The 20,607-nt window shown below is 41.2% G+C and overlaps 1 protein-coding gene across 1 annotated transcript in view; it reads left to right on the plus strand.

The window, feature by feature from the left end:
- The window catches only part of LOC135556069 (seizure protein 6 homolog), a 68,001-nt gene that overhangs the window by 24,786 nt on the left and 22,608 nt on the right, over window positions 1-20,607 (plus strand). The window contains exons 6-8 of the mRNA XM_064988961.1: window positions 9,100-9,292; window positions 9,743-9,928; window positions 10,198-10,381. Coding sequence (XP_064845033.1) covers window positions 9,100-9,292; window positions 9,743-9,928; window positions 10,198-10,381 — 563 coding nt within the window. The remainder of the gene's footprint in view (window positions 1-9,099; window positions 9,293-9,742; window positions 9,929-10,197; window positions 10,382-20,607) is intronic.

Consider the following 20,607-nt stretch of genomic DNA (forward strand, 5'->3'; position numbering starts at 1 on the left):
ATTTCAGTCGCTGAAGTAGCTGAGGAGTATAGTGTTGAAACTCTGGCTTTACTCAAAGTCAGTGGCATGTTGTTAGTAAACATTGAAAAAAGCAAGGGGCCTAAACAGCTACCCTGGGTAATTAATTATATTTTATAGGCTTCCATTAAAGAACACCCTCTGTGTTCTGTTAGACAAGTAACTCTTTATCCACATTATAGCAGGTATATCTCACTGGTCACCCCCTAAGTCAATTCCTTCTTTGGTTGCCTTTCCTTCCAGTTCTCTGCTGCCACTGACTGGAACGAACTGCAAAAATCACTGAAGCTGGAGATTCCCATCTCCCTCACTAGCTTTAAGAACCAGCTGTCGGAGCAGCTCACAGATCACTGCAACTGTTCATAGCCCATCTGTATACAGCCCATCTATCTACCTCATCCCCATACTGTATTTATTTATTTTGCTCCCTTTGCACCACAGTATCTCTCCTTGCACATCCATCTTTTGCACATCTACCATTCCAGTGTTTAATTGCCATATTGTAATTACTTCGCCACCATGGCCTATTTATTGCCTTAACTCCCTTATTTGACTTAATTTGCACTCACTGTGTATAGACTTTTTTTCCGCTGTATTATTGACTGTATGTTTTGTTCATTCCATGTGTAACTCTGTGTTGTTGTATGTGTCGAACTGCTATGCTTTATCTTGGCCAGGTCGCAGTTGCAAATGAGAACTTGTTCTCAACTAGCTTACTTGGTTAAATAAAAGTGAAATAAATAAAAAATAGCAGGGGGTGTAAAGCTATAACACATACGTTTTTCCAGCAGCAGGCTGTGATCAATAATGTCCAAAGCTGCACTGAAGTGTAACAAGACAGCCCCCACAATCATTTTGTCATCAATTTCTCTCAGCCAATCATCAGTCATTTGAGTCCAGGAGCCAAGATTATTTGGATGGACTCATTCCTGTAGAGTATCTTCTGTTTCCAGAAGGTGTCAAAGTTATCAATAAAAGTGACTCCAGCAGAGCTACAGTCGTCTTTTAGCAAGATGTGAAATGCCAGCAGTCTGCTGAATCTTTCACATCCGCGGCCAACGATGGTACTGGGTCTGAAATTATTGGCTGTTTTTTGGAGTCTTAATGCTAAAATCAGTTCTTTAAAATCAATTTTCAAATGTTCCGAGCTAGCCCTCCTGATGTTGTTTGACTACACATGGACTACAACAGTGTCAGCTCCCGGCATCTGTGGTAGAATAGTCGGAAGCAGTCTTATTATATCCTTTACTCGTGCTTCTGGTAGCAGAGGGTTTTTGGCTTGGGGACCGAGATGTTTCTCACCATAGAGCTGCCTATGATGACAGCCGGTGATGTTGAATGGGCCGGTCTCTCAGTCAGCCTCACAGTCTGGTGAGACTGGGAGCTCCGAGGATCTGAACCTGATGTAGAAGCCACCGGAAAGGGAGAGAGAGCCGAGGACGAAGACGCAGGTACCTCCGGATCCGATCTTGATTGGGAAACCACCACGGACGATGTCTCCAGAACCTCTGGATCCAGGGCATAAAAGCTGATTCAGTTCTGTGTCAGTTCCGGGCTCAACATCTCCATGGAGACCTTTGTTGCCAGAGAATGCCTTCTTCGACTTCCAAGGTCAGTGACGTACCTCCATGGCTGGTTGGTTGGGTTGAGATCAGCTTCGTTCTCCAGGGAAGGGGGAGACCCCTTCGGGGATGGAACCCTGCCTCGCGGCGAAACTTCCACCAGACCAGAGTGGCGTCCGGCTACTGGGATGGAAGAAAAATAAAAAGTAGGTGGCCGTGGGTTCCCCAGTAGCTTATGTAGGTTTGCTACTTGCTTGCTAGAAGTAGCTACTTCGCTCCTGTAGTCCTCCGTAAGCAAGCAGTTGCTACATTGACATTCAACACCGTTCACATTGTCCTGGATCAAAGCAAAGTAAACACAGCTCCTGCCACGTTGGAAACGTTCAATAGTGGCCTCCATTTGAGTCCACAGAGCCAGCTAGGCTAGCTAGGCTTTTGCATCTCTCCCCTATATGGAATCTTGCAGGAACCCGGGACAGATAGCAGCACTCACAGCAATTTAGCCCAACAGAGCCGCAGGATTCAAAATAAAATAAAAAATATATAAGAACACTGTCAGCTTTTAAACCGAGGTCTTTAGTTCAGGTTTCAGCATTTGACAGGTTTCAGTTTCGGCCGTACGACCAACAATACAACTTTCCCGAATTGGATCCTTTGTTCGTACCCCCCCCCCCCCCCAGGGCAACAATTTCACTTATCCAGAGGCTGCTCCAAAACATCACAGAAGAGGTATTTGCAGTGGACTTCTAGTCCAACTCAAGAGGCGTGGACACCAGCCACCGCTTCTGAGTATATTATTCGGTAATGTTCAGTCTCAGGATAATTAAGTAGACGAGCTCAGGGCATGGATCTCCTTCCAGAGAGACATCAGGGATTGTAACATACTCTGTTTTCTGGAAACATGGCTCTCTCGGGATATACTGTCCTCGTCCGTTCAGCCATCTGGTTTCTCAGTACATCGTGCAGACAGAAATAAAGAACTCTCCGGGAAGAAGAAAGGCGAAGTGTATGTTTCATGATTAACTACTCATGGTGTGATTGTGATAATATACAGCAACTCAAGTCCTTTTGTTCACCCGACCTAGAATACCTCACAGTCAAATGCCGACCCTATTACCTCCCAAGATAATTATCTCCGGTTAGAGTCACAGCCGTGCATATTCCCCCTCAAGCCGATAGCACGTCTGCCCTCAAGAAACTACACTGGACTTTATGCAAACTGGAAACCGCATATCCTGTGGCCACATTTATTGTAGCTGGGGATATTAACAGAGCAAATTTGAGGAAAACACAACCGAAGTTCTACCAACACATTGACCAGCGCGTGTACTACATTCCTATATGCAGTAACTGAAACAGGAAGTATCCATGATAAGGTCTAGTCAAAGATGGTCTGACCAATCGGAATCCATGCTTCAAGAATGGTTTGATCACGCGAACTGGGATATGTTATGGGTAGCCTCTGAGAATAACATAGATGAATACACGGATAGGGTGACTGAGTTCATCAGGAAGTGTTTAGGAGATGTTCTATCCACTGTGACTATTAAAACCTAACCAAACCAGAAACTGTGTATAGATGGTAGCAATCACGCAAAACGGAAAGTGCGAACCACCGCATTTAACCATGGCAAGGTGACTGGCAATATGGCTGAATACAAACAGTGTAGTTATTCCCTGCGTAAGGTATTAAAACAGGCAACACGTTAGTACAGAGTCAAAGCAGAGTCGCAATTCAACGGCACAGACATTAGATGTAAGTGGCAGGATCTACAGACAATCACGGACTACAAAAGGAAAACCAGCCACATCGCAGACCCAATGTCTTGCTCCCGAACAAGCTAAACACCTTCTTCGCCAGCTTTGAGGATAACACAGTGCCACCGACGTGGGCCGCTACCAAGGACTGTAGTAGCTCTCCTTCTCAGTGGCTGACGTGAGTAAGACATTTAAACGTGTTAACCATCGCAAGGCTGCCAGCCCTGACGGCATCCCTAGCCACATCTTAAGAGCACGTGCAGACCAGCTGGCTGGAGTATTTATGGACATATTCGATCTCTCCCTTTCTCAATCTGCTGTCCCCACTTGCTTCAATATGTCCACCATTGTTCCTGTATCCAAGAAAGCAAAGGTCACTGAGCTAAATGACTATCGCCCCGTAGCACTCACTTCTGTCATCATGAAGTGCTAGTTAACCTACCAGTGAAAAATAGAGGGTGCCAAATTCAAACCACAGAAATCTCATAATTACAATTCCTAAAACATACGTGTTTTACATAATTTTAAAGCTTTTCTCGTTGTTAATCCCACCAAAGTGTCTGATTTCAAATAGGCTTTTCAGCGAAAGCACTACAAACTATTATGTTAAGTCTCCACCAAACCACAATAAGCACAGCCATTTTCCAGCAAAATATAGCCTTCACAAAAAAACAGAAATAAAGATAAAATGAATCACTAACCTTGAATTATCTTCATCAGATGACACTCATAGGATGTTATGTTACACAATACATGCATGTTTTGTTTGATAAAGTTCATATTTATATTTTAAAAATTTACATTGGCGAGTTAGATTCACTAGTTCCAAAAATATCAAGTGATTTTGCATAGCCCCATCATTCAACAGAAATACTCGTCATAAATGTAGATGATAATACAAGTTATACACATGGAATTATAGATATACCTCTCCTTAATGCAACCGCTGTGTCAGATTTCAACTTTACGGAAAACGAAAAGCATGCAATAATCTGAGACGGCGCTCAAAAGTAAAAAATACCACAGCTGCAAAGATTGCATCAACATAAACAGGAAATTACATGATAAATATTCCCTTACCTTTGATGATCTACATCAGAAAGCACTCCAGGAATCCCAGGTCCACAATAAATGTTTGTTTTGTTTGAAAATGTACGTTATTTATGTCCAAATACCTTCTTTTGTTAGGCGTTTGGTCTACATATCCAAACGTTAATTCTGGTCAGCGTTATATCGGACAAAACTTCAAAAAGTGATATTACCGGTCGAAGAAACATTTCAAACTAATTGCAAAACCAATCATTAGGATGTTTTTAACATATAGCTTCAATAAAGTTCCAACCGGAGTATTCCCTCTTGTCTACGTGAGCAATGGAACGCAACTGACTACCATGAGGAAAAAGTGCATCACAAAATGGCTGCTTGATGGACATCTGATATATTCTGCTCTCATTCACTCCCACAACAACATAGAAGCCTCATTATAATTTCTATTGATGGTTGACATCTAGCGGAAACCCTAGGCAGTGCAACATCATTCATATCTCAAGGGGATTTCATTGGGGACTCTGGTGAATACATACAAGCTCAGATTTCTGACTTCTTGTTTTGAATTCAACTCAGGATTTTGCCTGCCAATATGAGTTCTGTTAAACTCACAGACATCATTCAAACAGTTTTAGAAACATCAGAGTGTTTTCTACCCAATACTAATAATAATATGCAAATATTAGCAACTATGACTGAGGAGCAGGCCGTTTGATATGGGCACCTTTCATCCAAGCTACTCAATACTGCTCCTGCAGCCATAAGAAGTTAACAAGATGTTTATCTTTCATTTGCTGTATTGGACTTGTTAATGTGTGAAAGTTACATATTTCAAAAAAATATTTTTGATTTTCGCACGCTGCCTTTTCAGCGGAATGTTGTTGAAGAAAGGTTAAAGCTGGGAGCAAGATTAAAAAACAGCTTCTATCTTGAAGTGGCAGGGTAGCCTAGTGGTTAGAGCATTGGACTAGTAACCAAAAGGTTGCAAGTTCAAATCCCTGAGCTGACAAGGTACAAGTCTGTCGTTCTGCCCCTGAACAGGCAGTTAACCCCTGTTCCTAGGCCGTCATTGAAAATAAGAATTTGTTCTTAACTGACTTGCCTAGTAAAATAAAGGTAAAAAAAAAAATTAAAAGGCCATCAGACTGTCAGCTTCCACCCGGTTAAGCAATCCTGCACCTTAGAGGCTGCTGCACTTTATACATAGACTTGGAATCACTGGCCACTTTAATAATGCAACACTAGTCACTTTAATAATGTTTACATACTGCTTGACTCATGTCATATGTATATACTGTATTCTATTCTACTGTATTTAGTCAATGCCACTCCAACATTGCATGATCTAATATTTATATATTTCTTAATTAGATTATTTTACTTTTAGATGTGTGTTTTGTTGTGACTCGTTTTTAGATTCTACTCTACTGTTAGATACTACCAGACAAGAATTTTGCCACACCCGCAATAACATTTGCTAAATATGTGTATGTGACCAATACAATTGTATTTGATTTGATAGCAGTGGGTGTAAAGCCATTATACAAAGGTTTTTCCATGAACAGACTATGATCGATAATGTCAAAGCCGCATTGCAGTCTAACAAAACAGCTCACACAATCTTTTTATAATCAATTTCTCTCAGCCTATTATCAGCCATTTGTGTAAGTGCTGTGCTTGTTGAATGTCCTTCCCTATGAGCGTGCTGAAAGTCTGTTACATTTTTTACAGTAAAATTGCATTGTATTTGGTCAAATATTTTTTTTCTCCAAAACTGTACTAATGGGTTACAGGCTGATTGGTTAGCTATTTGAGCCATTAAAGGGGGATTTACTCTTCTTGGGTAGCGGAATTACTTTTGCTTCCCTCCAGGCCTGAGGGAACCCACTTTCTAGTAGGCTTAGATTGAAGATATGGCAAATATGAGTGGCAATATCGTCCGCTATTATCCTCGGTCATTTGCCATCCAAGTTGTCAGAACCCAGTAATTTTTCACCTCTTCCACACTAACTTAAGAGAATTCAAAATTACAAGGCTTGTCTTTTGTAATTTGATCAGTTATACTTGTCAGCATTTGTTGCTATCATGCCATGCCTAAGTTTACTAATCTTGCCAATTAAAAAAATTGTTAAAGTAAATGGCAATATCAGTGGCTGTTGTGATGAGTTTGCCTTTTTTCCCATAACGTCTTTATATAATTTATCTTTGTTTCATACTATAATTTCTCCTTTTTATTCCGTTTAGTCACATGATTTCTCAATTTGCAGTATGTTTGCCAATCGGTTGTGCATCCAGACTTATTTTCTATACCTTTTGCCTCATCCCTCTCAACCATAACATTTTTAAATTCCTCATGAATCCACAGGAATTTAACAGTCATACAGTAATTTTCTTAATGGGTGCATGCTTATTAGTAACTGGAATAAGCAATTTCATAAATGTGTTAAGTGCAGCATCTGGTTGATCCTCTGGTTGCTCACTCATACTTCTTGTATGACCTCTTATAAGCTATCTTAGGCCCAGCCTTTGGATCTTTGGTTTTCCTACTATATTGTGATCACTACATCCAATGTTGTTGGGTACTGCTTTAAATGTCTGCAGCATTAGTAAAGATGTGACCAACACATGTTAATGATTTCATTCCCATGCTGATTGTAACTACCCTGGTATGTTGACTGATAACCTGAAACAGGTTGCAGGCACTGGTTACAGTTTGAAGCTTTTTCCTGAGTGGGCAACTTGATAAAAGCCAGTTCATATTTAAATCACCCAAAAAATATAACTCTCTGTTGATATCACATACATTATCAAGCATTTCACACATATTATCCAGATACTGACTGTTAGCACTTGGTGGTCTATAGCAGCTTCCCATAAGAATGGGCTTTAGGTGAATCAGATGAACCTGTAGCCATATTACTGCAACAGTGTTTAACATGAGATCCTCTCTAAGCTTTACAGGAATGTGATTCTGAATATAAACAGCAACACCTCCACATTTACATTTACATTTAAGTTGTTTTTTCTGTTCATTTTATAACCATGTATTGCTGCCACTGTATCATCAAAGTTATTATCTAGGTGAGTTTCAGAGAATCTGAATATGAATGCCGTCTGTTACAAGCAAGTTCATGATTTCATGAACTTCTTCGGCTACATATGTTAATATGGGCTATTTTTTCACATTTTTCTGGGGTTCGTGATTGTTTTCAGTGCTTCACCGGGAGGCTTAGCAGAAATAGACATGCTCATGTTATTTATGTTAGAGCTGATGGACAATGGACTTCCTACTAGGGCACACCGTGTCAGTGCTAACAGTTTAACTCTGGTTCACGTTACTGCATACAATAGCTGTAGGCTTAACAGAGGCATTCAGGGCCGTTAGAGGGACATATATTATGCTACTTACATTGTGTCTGCCAACGCCCCTGGGATAATGTACATTTGCTGCAGCATTATGATAACTCAGAGACACAATGGTAGGGATTAACTGAGCTGGTCTTGGGTCATTGAGTCCAGGAGTAAATATGATTCAGATGGACTCCATCATTTCTACAGGAAATGTAGAAAGTTTCCAGAAGGTTTCAAAGTTATCTATAGAGGCACAACACTATTTTAGCCAGGTGTGTAATGCCAGTATTCTGCTGAATCTTTCACACCCGCTACCTTATGATGGTACCGGACCTGAATAATTTGGCGCTTTTTCAGTTCGTTAAAATCCATTTTGAGAATTTCCGAGCTAGCCCTCCTAATGTCGTTTGACCCCACATGGAATACGACAGCGGCAGCTCCCGGCAACTGTCGTAGAAATGTCAAAAGCAGCCTTGTAATGTCCTGTACTCATAATCCAGGATAGCACAGAGTTTTTGCCCTGGGAACTATGATTTCTTTTTACCATAAAACTGGCAATGACGACAGCTGGTGCAATAGCTGAGGAGGAACGTCTGTTCTTCCGCCACAACTGATTTCGCAAACCCCTCGAGGACTGAAGGGCCCCGATGGACCAGCCAGCTGTAGTATCCATTGTGGATGATGAATGGACTGGAGTCTCAGACAGCCTCACAGTGGATCTGAACCCGAGGTAGACGCCACCGGAGAGGGAGACCAGACAGAGGCACAGGTACCTCTGGATCCGATCTCGAATTGGAAGCCCCCAGGGAAGAAGTTGCCGAAACCTCTGGATCCAGGGTGGCGAAGCTGTTTCTAGTCTGTGTCCGGTCCAAGCTTAACATCTCCAAGGAGGCCCCCGTTGCCAGATGACCCTGCTTTCGAATTCCACTGCAAGTGTTATATCTCCATGGCTGGTTGGTAGGATTGAGAACAGGAACATCCACCAAGTCATCCATGAGCATCCCACCAACTCCATTCTCCAGGGAAGGGGGAGACCCCTTCTGAGAGGGATCGCTGCAGAGTACCAGCCAGTCAGCTGTGGGGAGCAGACACTTCCACCAGGCTAGAGCGGTGTCCGGCTATTGGGGTAGAAGAGAAAGAAAAAGTAGGCAGGTGTGGATTTCCCAGCTACCTGTTTGCTAAGAGTACCTACTTCACCCCTGTAGTCCTCTGCAAGCAAACAGTTGCAGTATACATCATGTGAAATCCATTCGACATTGTGTAGAACCAGTTTTGAATAATGTATACATGTTGGTTAGGCATTTTTACTCCTCAATGATTCCTTAATGAATCACTAGATGTCCACCATCTCCCCTCTCCCCAGGTGAAGAAAGTGAACCTATCCAAGGACGAGTCCCTGACTATCCTTGGCTATGGCGGGACGGGACCAGAACTCTTAGCCAATGAGACCCTGATGCGTGAGGGTCAGGTGATTCGAAGCTCAACCAATCAGGTGCAGATTTACTACCGCAGTCTCCGGCAGACTGATCATGGTGTGTTCAGCCTACACTATCAAGGTAAATTCAGAGTGGCGTCTTTTCTTTTTCCAAGAAAACATGTTTGAGTCAATACAATGGTTTTATAAGGGTGCTGTCCACAACAAGGAGTGGAAGCACACCAAACTTGAGGTGATTATTTTAGTTTAATAAAAATAAAAAAGTGAAATGACTACTCAAATTTCTCATTAATACATTATCAAGATGTATCACATCCGGCCGTGATTTAGAGTCCCAGGTTTGGCCGGGGTGGGCCGTTATTGTAAATAAGGATTTGTTCCTAGCTGACTTGCCAAGTTAAAATAAAGGTTAAATATATATTTTTTAATAAAATAAGTTATTCCACCCCAGTGAGCGCTTTGAGTGTGATGGTTTGTTCACATGTCATCCTGCCTTGTTTTGTACAGTTGATCTGTAGCACTCTCTTTCTTCTATCTTTCTCACTCCCTTAATCTGTCCTACATGCAACAGCCTTCCTCCTCTCCTGCTTGTTCCCTCTTTCTCCTGATGGAGGGGGTGTGACAGTAACGGACATCCACCCCGGAGGCCATGCCCACTTCCACTGTGACCCTGGCTTCCAGGTCAGGGGCCACGAGGTAGCCACCTGCTTGAACATGACTCAACCCCATTGGAGCTCTCCTGAACCTCAGTGTGTGGGTTAGTGTTCGCTAAGTTCTGACTGTAGAATCTTTGACCATGTCAATAGGATACAATAATTGTCTGGCCTGCACAGAAAATGTGTTTCCTGAAACACACAATGCAGCTTTGTTTTTGCAAGTATGGGTACTGTGAGCTCATTGGAAATTGTTTGTCCACGGAAGGCCCCACATCTCACACAGTTGAGGGAAGTTTCTGTGGCTGGCCCCAACGCTAGTGTTCACACACAGTGTACATAACTGATGACACTTGTTCTTCCCAACTGTTAGCTGTGTCATGTGGAGGGTGGATCCGAAACGCGACCGTGGGTAGAATCTTCTCACCGCCTCCTCCATCTACGAGTAACCATAGCAACGGCAATAATCTGAGCTGCCATTGGCTACTGGAGGCCAAGGAGGGACACAGGCTTCACCTCCACTTTGAGAGGGTTGCGCTGGACGAGGACAATGATAAGTAAGTTAAGATGTTAAAGGGGCAATCTGCAATTGCTACATCCATTGTTTGACTTTTAAATTATATATATATATACCCTTTGATCCTTAAATAATGTAACTTATAAATGCCTCGTGAGCTTAGTTCAACTGTCTTACCCCATCATTACCCAAAATATAACCTTGTTTTTACTTCTATCTAATTGTAAACAAACACTGTATAAATTCCAAACATGTTCAAGTCACATGGATGGTCAGTCTATGAATTTGAGAGTGGTTACATGTCTCCAGCCCCATCCCTCAGCTATTTACCAAATCAGTGGTGTGGTAAAAGCTGTGTTATTGTTCAAACTGCAGATTCAGCTGCTCAATTCCACATGAATAATGTAAAACCGATCTTAGTACAATTCTATTTTCTAACCCAGTACTGTGTATTGGTTGTATAATAACTTACTTCTCATGGACTTTGAAAAAGTGAAGTTGCAAAAGTACAACAATAATTTGGCTGCATTGTATTGTGAGTTCAGCATAGACCATCATAGGCTGATCCAGTATAGATGCTGATTTTGCTGGTGACCAGCCTTCACTGTGTTTTTGCTGGTGACCTACCTTCGCTGTGTTTTGGAAACTAGTGTTAGTTTTCACTCTGTTTGTCATAACCTAACAGACAACTAGTCAAAGCTCAAACCAAGTTTTTACCCGACTTGTCTAGTTAAATAAAGGTTACATTTAAAAAAACAACTGGCGGCAACCGCAGCACAATCAATAGGAGGTAAACAGTGGCTGGTGCTGAAAATATAGTTAACTTGTTATGCAAGTATTGCACACCAACAGATGGAGAAAACCTTCACCAGTCGAGCAATTAATTTTTACAATAATCTTCATTTTAATTAGACTTTACAAACAACAAGAGGGCTTAATTGGAGTCTATTTCTTCGGAGCCTAGACCAATATGAAATAAATTAACTGGCTGAGGTAGGCTATGAGGCTTATCAGCCTTATAGAAGTAGTATTTTTTTTAAATTAGGCCTACTTACAATTGCAACTGGTCAAAAAATGTAGCATCCTACATAAAACAATAATTTAAAGAAAAAAAGTCGGCACGTTCGAACTAAAACGATGTAACTAATAATGAAAAGTGCACATTTGTAAATCCCAAACTCTAAAAGTAATTGGAAAGGTAGGTAGAAATTATGTGGACATTGTGGTTACAATAAAGAATGTAAACAAGATGCTGTGTTTATTTACAGTAGTGATAGACAACTGGAGGCATTTTGAAAACAGGTTTTCAAACACTTGTTTTTCACAAATATAGTAGTACTGTAGGAGGTGTAGCCCGTAACGCAAATGTTTCCTATTGTGAAAATCCATCAACTTGCAATGTATTTGATGCTTAAGTGTTACATTTCTTACTCAAAACAGCTGGGGCGGCAGGATAGCCTAGTGGTTAGAGCGTTGGACTGGTAATCGAAAGGTTGCAAGTTCAAATCCCCGAGCTGACAAGGTACAAATCTGTCATTCTGCCCCTGAACAGGCAGTTAACCCACTGTTCCTAGGCTGTCATTTAAAATAAGAATTTGTTCTTAACTGACTTGCCTAGTAAAATAAAGGTAAAAAAAAGCAGCCTGGCTGGAGAGGGAGCACACGTGAAAGTCAGACTGCACAAAGTGCCTAATAAGCAAAATTATTTGGTGTCTTATATCTTCACAATGATTTATTATCCAAATGTTTGACTTGTTATGGCTGCAATCCCGGTAACGGGATCGATATGACAACTACCAGTGAAAATAGAGGGTGCCAAATTCAAACCACAGAAATCTCATAATTACAATTCCTAAAACATACATGTGTCTTATATCATTTTAAAGTTAATCTTGTTGTTAATCCCACCAAAGTGTCCGATTTCAAATAGGCTTTTCAGCGAAGCACTACAAGCAATTATGTTAGGTCTCCACCAAACCACAATAAGCACAGCCATTTTCCAGCGAAATATAGCATTCACAAAAAGCAGAAATAGAGATAAAATTAATCACTAACCTTGAATTATCTTCATCAGATGACACTCATAGGACTTCATGTTACACAATACATGCATGTTTTGTTTGATAAAGTTCATATTTATATAAACAAATCTGAGTTTAGATATTAGATTCACTAGTTCCAAAAACATCAAGTGATTTTGCATAGCCACATCGTTTCAACAGAAATACTCATCATAAATGTAGATGATAATACAAGTTATCCACATGGAATTATAGATATACCTCTCCTCAATGCAACCGCTGTGTCAGATTTCAAAAAAAGTTTAAGGAAAAAACAACACATGCAATAATCTGAGACGGCGCTCAGAACAGAAGCCAAATTAGCCGCCATGTTGGAGTCAGTAGAAACCAGAAAATACATGATAAATGTTTCCTTACCTTTGATGAACTTCATCAGAATGCAGTCCTAGGAATCCCAGGTCCGTTATTTATGTCCAATTAGCTACTTTGGTTAGTGCGTTTGGTAAACAATTCCAAAGTCACAAAGCGCGTCCACTATAACGTGACGAAATGTCCAAAAGTACCGTAACAGTCAGTAGAAACATGTCAAACAATGTACTGAATAAATCTTTAGAATGTTGTTTACATATATCTTGAATAACGTTCCAACCGGAGAATTAGAATGATTTCAGATGACCGGTGGAACGCAGGTCCTTCCCCTGTGAACGCGCATGGTGAAAGAATGGTCAATCCATATCTCGCTGTAATTTCAATGAGAGCTTGGTTGAAAATCTGCCACCCCCAGAAATTATACAAACAGGAAGTGGAATTTCTCAGGTTTTTGCCTGCAATATGAGTTCTATTATACTCACAGACATAATTCAAACAGTTTTAGAAACTTCAGAGTGTTTTCTATCCAATACAAATAATACTATGCATATATATTAGCAACTGAGACTGAGGAGCTGGCCATTTACAATGGGCACCTTTTCATCCAAGCTACTCAATACTGCCCCTGCAGCCATAAAAAGTTAAAGCATATACTGCACAGTACTGTATTTCTTCATCAGCATCTTTATGCTTTCGTTAATAAAATAATGATAAAAATACTCTTTCAAAATGCTGATGTTTATTTAGTTGTGGATCCATAATGAATTACTATGGGAATAAATATCACTGAATTACAGAAATATTGGAATAAAGTTGTCTAATGAAGGTAAACAAAATGTTTGGAAAATACTCTTTCAAACAGACGGTCACGTTGTACAGCGCCATTATGGCTATTAGCAGGGCTATATTTTGGCCTTTATAAATATTATTTTGGCCTTTATTCAGATTACAATCACTCGCTGTCATTTAAAAAAAAAATGAAATAATCTCCAATATTGTTATATATAGCCTTCCCACTGTGGACATCTATTTCAGCACTGTTTCGCACTGCTCTGAGACAAGCATGGAGAAACGAAAATTTTCAAATATTCCATGATATTCTTAAGATATATGTGTTAACTGAATACAAGTGAGTGATGCCTGCTAAATAATCAAGTTAGGTTTCTCCAGAAATAAATAATTTTAAATGACAAACTGGCTTTATTTACAAGTTAGTGAAAATGTCTCACCCCATGTTCAACAAATGCCTTTTTCTCGCTCACTCTAGGTTAAATGAAAACGAAATCTCCAAAATATTGTTACTTTTGAACCTTTCTTGGGTAGGGGGCAGTATTTTCACGTCCGGATGAAAAGCGTGCCCAAAGTAAACTGCCTGTTACTCAGGCCCAGAAGCTAGGATATGAATGTAATGTAGATTTGGATAGAAAACACTAAAGTTTCTAAAACTTTTAAAATTATGTTTGTGAGAAAAAAAATGCCAGAAATTGTAGTTTTTCTGGGTGGCTCCCATTTTGGCTGTAGTGTTTCCAAGCATGTGTAAGAGAGCGCGTTCTTTGGTATTTTTCTCTGGAAAAGACAATAACGATTCTCCGCCTTAAATGTTATCATTTATTTACATATTAGGGTACCTAAGGTTTGATTATAAATGTTGTTTGACATGGTTGGAAAAGTTTATCAGTAACATTTGGGATTCATTTTGTATGCATGTTGATGGAGGGAAACTGGGTGGATTATTGACTGAAGCGCACCAGCTAAACTGAGTTTTTATGGATATAAAGAAGGACATTATCGAACAAAAGGACCATTTGTGATGTAACTGGGACCTTTTGGAGTGCTAACAGGAGAAGATCATCAAAGGTAAGGCATTTATTATATCTCAAGTTCTGACTTTTGTGTCGCACCTGCCTGGTTAAAATACGATTTTCATGTTTTTGTATGCGGGGCACAGTCCTCAGATAATCACATGGTTTGCTTTCGCCGTAAAGCCTTTTTGAAATCTGACACAGAGGCTGGATTAACAAGAAGGTAAGCTTCATTTTGATGTATAACACATATATTTTCAAGAATGTTAAATATTTGAATTGAGCATTTTTGAATTTCGCACTCTGCAGTTTCACTGGATGTTGGTCAGTTGAGACGCTACCGTCCTACGTACCCTAAAGAGGTTAAACAGACAGCATGGTGCTTTCAACATGTCAACCTCTCACAAATACAAGTAGTGATGAAGTCAACCTCCTCAACTTTGAGCCAGGAGAGATTGACATGCATATTAATAATGTTAGCTCTCTTTGTACATCCAAGGGCCAGCCGTGCTGCACTGTTCTGAGCCTATTGCAATGTCCCTCTTTGTGGCACCTGACCACACCACTGAAGCAGTCCAGTTGAAACAAAACAAGAGCCTGTAGGACCTGCCTTGTTGATAGTATCGCTTTATTATGGCCGGCCACCCCCTACTTTCGCTAATGTTGTATCAATATATTTTGACCATGACAGTTCAGAGTTACTCCTAGCATTTTAGTCACCTTAACTCGCTCAATTTCCACATTATTTATTACAATATTTAGTTGAGGTATAAGGTTTAGTGAATGATTTGTCCCAAATACAATGCTTTTAGTTTTGAAATATTTAGGACTAACTTATTCCTTGCCACCCATTCTGAAACTTTAGTGCAAATCTTTAAGTATTGCAGTTATTTCAGTCACTGTAGTAGCTGACGTGTATAGTGTTGAGTCATTTCCATACATAGGCTTTACTCAAAGCCTGTGGCATGTCATTAGAGGATATTGAAAAAGGTAAGGGGCCTAGACAGCTGCCCTGGGGAATTCCTGATTCTACCTGGATTATGTTTGAGAGGCTTGTTCTGTTAGACAGGTAAGTCTTTATCCACAATATAGCAGGGGTGTAAAAGCCATAACGCATACGTTTTTCCAGCAGCAGACTATGATTGATAATGTTGAATGCCACATTGAAGTCTAACAAAACAGCCCCCAAAATATGATTTAATAAATTTATCTCAGCCAATAAATAATTTGTGTACATGCTATGCATGTTGAATGTCCTTCCCTATAAGCATGCTAAAAGTCTGTTGTCAATTTGTTTATAGTAAAATAGCTTTGTATCTGGTCAAACACAGGGGTTAGTAACAGGCTGATTGGTTGGCTGTTTGAGCCAGTAAAGGGCGCTTTACTATTCTTAGGTAGCGAAATTACTTTTGCTTCCCTCCAAGCCTGAGGGCACGCACTTTCTAGTAGGCTTAAATTGAAGATATGGCAAATAGGAGTGGCAATATTGTCCGCTATTATCCTAAGGATTTTTCCAACTCTTCCTCTTTAGTTCCTCTTCCCCTATCATAGTGTCTTCCAGCTTACCCATTATGCAACTGGATCTCGTTTCACGTGAGAAGTCTGAACCCACTGAGGAGAGGCTGTGGTCTTCACTGTAAGGAGTACCGTGTGTGGTCCAGATAAACGTCGTCCCAACACCCCCGCCTGGTGGATCTTGATGTACAACTCGATCTCCGGGATTCAGCCTGTACTCGCGGTTATCTCCAGGCGCCTGCTCCTCATGTGCTGCTTTCAAAACCCAATCTTTCCCTTCGGTGCTCAACATTTTGGCCAATTTGTCCTTAATCAAACGGTTCTGACGCTCCACACTCCCCGCCAGTTACGGCCTATATGGACAATGAAAGTCATGTTCGATTCCTAAAGTCTTACACACCCCTCGTAGCACTTTGGAGGTGAAATGTCTCCATTGATTGGAGTCTAGGGTCCGGAATAAGGCCCATCTTGGTATCACTTCCCTTAACAATGTTTGTGCTACAAAGTTTGCAGAAGCTTAGGAAGTTGCAAATACTTCTGTCCATCTGGAGAATCTGTCCACCACTACCATGCATGTGTCTTTCCCCTGCTTTGATGGAGTGGCCCTATAAAGTCTGTCTGTAATGATGTAAATTGTCCATCCGACAGGGGTTGCTGTCGGGCAGGAGTTGGCATTGTAAGTGCAATATTGTTTTGGGCACAAATCTCACATTTTTTAACCCAGTCCTGAAATGTTCCCAACACCCCATTTCCCCACCACATCGTCTTGAACTGAGAATACGTGTTCACAGCCATGCCGTCAGGTAGCCTAGTGGTTAGAGCGTTGGGCCTGTAACCAAAAGGTTGCTAATATTGAATCCCCAAGCTGAAAAGGTAAAAATCTGTCATTCTGCTCTTGAACAAGGCAGTTAACCCACTGTTCCTAGGCTGTCATTGTACATAAATAAGAATTTGTTTTTAACTGACTTGCCTAGTTAAATACAATAAAAACAGCTGATTGATGTGTTGGTCCATGATACTTTTCAGAAACAGTAATACATATCCGGCTTGGTGCTATGGGCCTTCCAGTGGTAGTATTATACCACAACCCCTCAGTGTATACTTGGCACCAATGTTCTAACCACTCCCACATTTCTTTCTTGTTAGTTTGCTGCTGTAAATCTTTTAGACTTAGAATCCCATTCTTGTATTCACAATATTTACATTGTGGTTTCTTAACACCTCATCTTACGCAAATCAAATTCTACAGGTGTAGACCTTACTGTGAAATTTTTACTTACTACAAGCCCTTATTAACCAACAATACAGTTTTAAGAAAGAGTTAAGAACATGTTTACTAAATTAAAAAAATATATAAATATATAAAAAAAGTGACACAATAAATACCAATAATGAGGCTATAAACAGGGTGTACCGGTACCGAGTCAATGTGCGGGGCTACAGGTTAGTCAAGGTAATCTTGACATGTAGGTAGGGATAAAGTGACGATGAATAGATAATAAACTGCAGTGTAAAAACAAGGGTGGGGTGACTGGAGTCTTTGACAATTTTTTGGACGTTCCTCTGACACCGCCTAGTATATAGATCCTGGATGGTAGGAAGCTTGGCAGCAGTGATGTACTGGGCCATACGCACTACCATCTGTAGCGCCTTACGGTCGGATACCGAGCAGTTGCCATACCAGTCAGTGATGCAACCGGTCAGGATGCTCTCGATGATGCAGCTGTAGAACCTTTTCTAGGATCTGGGGACCCATACCAAATCTTTTCAGTCTCCTGAGGGGGAAAAGGCGTTGGTGTGCCCTCTTCATGACTTTCTTGGTGTGTTTGGACCATGAACATTTGTTGGTGATGTGGACAGCAAGGAACTTGAAGCTCTCAAACCGCTTCACTTACAGCCCCATCAATGTGAATGGGAGCATGTTCGGCCCTCCTTTTCCTGTAGTCCATGATCATCTCCTTTGTCTTGCTCACATGGAGGGAGAGGTTGTTGTCTTGGCACCACACTAACAGGCCTCTGACACTTCCTCCCTATAGGCCGTCTCATCGTTGTCAATGATCAGGCCTACCACAGTTATGTCGTCAGCAAACTTAATGATGGTGTTGGAGTCAGGCTTGGCCACACATTCATGGGTGAACAGAGAGTACAGAAGGAGTCTAAGCATTCACCCCTGAGGGGTCCCCGTGTTGAGGATTAGCATAGCAGATGTGTTGTTGCTTACCCTTACCACCTGGGACGGCCAGTCAGGATGTCCAGGATTCAGTTGCAGAGGGAGGTGTTCCAGGGTCCTAAGCTTAGTGATGAGCTTTGAGGGCACTATGGTGTTGAATGCTGAGCTGTAGTCAATGAATAGCATTCTCACATAGGTGTTTCTTTTGTCCAGGTGGGAAAGTGCAGTGTGGAGTGCATCATCTGTGCATCTGTTGGGGTGGTATGCAAATTGGAGTGGGTCTAGGGTTTCTGGGATAATGGTGTTGATGTGAGCCATGACAAGCTTTTCAAAGCACTTCATGGCTACAGACGTGAGTGCTATGGGTCTGTAGTCATTTAGGCAGGTTACCTTAGTGTTCTTGGGCACTATGGTGGTCTGCTTGAAACATGTTGGTATTACAGACTCAGACAGGGAGAGGTTGAAAATGTCAGTGAAGACACTTGCCAGTTGGTCAGCGCAAGCTCGGAGCACACGTCCTGGTAATCCCGCTGGCCCTGCGACGTGTGAATGTTGACCTGTTTGAAGGTCTTACTCACATCGGCTGCGGAGAGCGTGATCACACAGTCATCCGGAATAGCTGATGCTCTCATGCGTGTTTCAGTGTTACTTGCCTCAAAGTGAGCATAGAAGTTATTTAGCTCGTCTGGTAGGCTCGTGTCACTGGGCAGCTCTCAGCTGTGCTTCCCTTTGCAGTCTGTAATAGTTTGCAAGCCCTTCCACATTCGACGAGCGTTGGAGCCGGTGTAGTACGATTCGGTGTAGTTTGATTCAATCTTAATCCTGTATTGACGCTTTGCCTGTTTGATGGTTCGTCGGAGGGCATAGCAGGATTTCTTATATGCTTCCGGATTAAAGACCCGCTCCTTGAAAGTGGCAGCTCTACCCTTTAGCTCAATGCGAATGTTTTCTGTAATCTATGGCTTCTGGTTGGGTATGTAAGTACAGTCACTGTGGGGATGATGTCCTCGATGCACTTATTGATATAACCAGTGGCTGATGTGATGTACTCCTCAACGCCATCAGAAGAATCCCGGAACATATTCCAGTCTGTGCTAAACTACAGGACTGCTTTGTTAGCATCTGCTTAATCTGACCACTTTTTTAAAGACTGAGTCACTGGTGATTCCTGCTTTAATTGTTGTTTGTAAGCAGGAATCGGGAGGATAGAATTATGGTCAGATTTGCCAAATGGAGGGCAAGGGAGAGATTTGTACACATCTCTGTGTGTGGAGTAAAGGTGGTTGCACATTTAACATTCTGATAGAAATGAGGTAAAACTGATTAAAATGTCCCTGCATAAAAGTCCCTGGCCACTAGGAGCGCCGCCTCTGAATGAGCATTTTCCTGTTTGCTTATGGCGTTATACAGCTCATTGAGTGCTGTTTTTAGTGCCAGCATCGGTCTGTGGTGGTATGTGGACAGCTACGAAAAATACAGATGAAAACTCTCTAGGTGGATAGTGTGGTCTACAGCTTATTATGAGACACTTTAAACGAGCAAAATCCTTGAGACTTTCTTAGATATCGTGCATCAGCTGTTGTTCACATATATGCATTATTATCCAGGTTGAAGGTTATCACCCACCAGATTATGTAGTGCTAATATTTTAGTCTAACTTGCCAATATTGAATATTACGTTTTATCTTGAGGTGCCCTACATAACTTCGTTCAGTCCGCCATTACCTTTACGTCTGCCATGCCCCTGAAACAGCTAATTACTATCGGCTATCTACCAGTGGGCTGGTTTGAATAAGCAGCAGGTGTTGGATCAATATCCACCCTATATACCTATTAGGGGAAAAAAACAAGTAGGAATAGCAATTACATTTCTCCGGTTAGCACCATTTGGCATGTCACCACTTTCAGATACAACATGTGGAACTCTCAAAGAGACCAAAGTGGAGATGGTATAAACTGACTAACATGTAATGCTAATATTGTCCTCATATCAATTTAGTTGGCCAATAACCTTTCCAATGTTTGATGATAACACCTGGGAGCCATTTTCACCCAGGTGAATTCCGTCTTCCACAAAGTAGCCAGGCCTATTCCAGAAGGACATGCCCAAGTCTTTGGTCAGACATATTAACCACTGGTGAAGAGACCAAAGATGGCCAAAACACTCACAACGGCAAGATGGAATTGGGCCTGAGACAATTATATGTCCTGCTAATTTCTGAGCATTCTCCAAGAGATGTAAGAAATTGTCTCTTAGCTTTACAGATTTAACAAGTAATAATATCATTAGACACAATATGGAACACAACAGTTTGAGCAGGAATCTCTTTCTTGATGGTGGCATGATTTCTAATTAATCCAATATCTTAGCTCCAGGAAAACAAAGTGT

The sequence above is a fragment of the Oncorhynchus masou genome, chromosome 15 (genome assembly GCF_036934945.1).
Source record: "Oncorhynchus masou masou isolate Uvic2021 chromosome 15, UVic_Omas_1.1, whole genome shotgun sequence".
Lineage (NCBI taxonomy): Eukaryota > Metazoa > Chordata > Actinopteri > Salmoniformes > Salmonidae > Oncorhynchus > Oncorhynchus masou.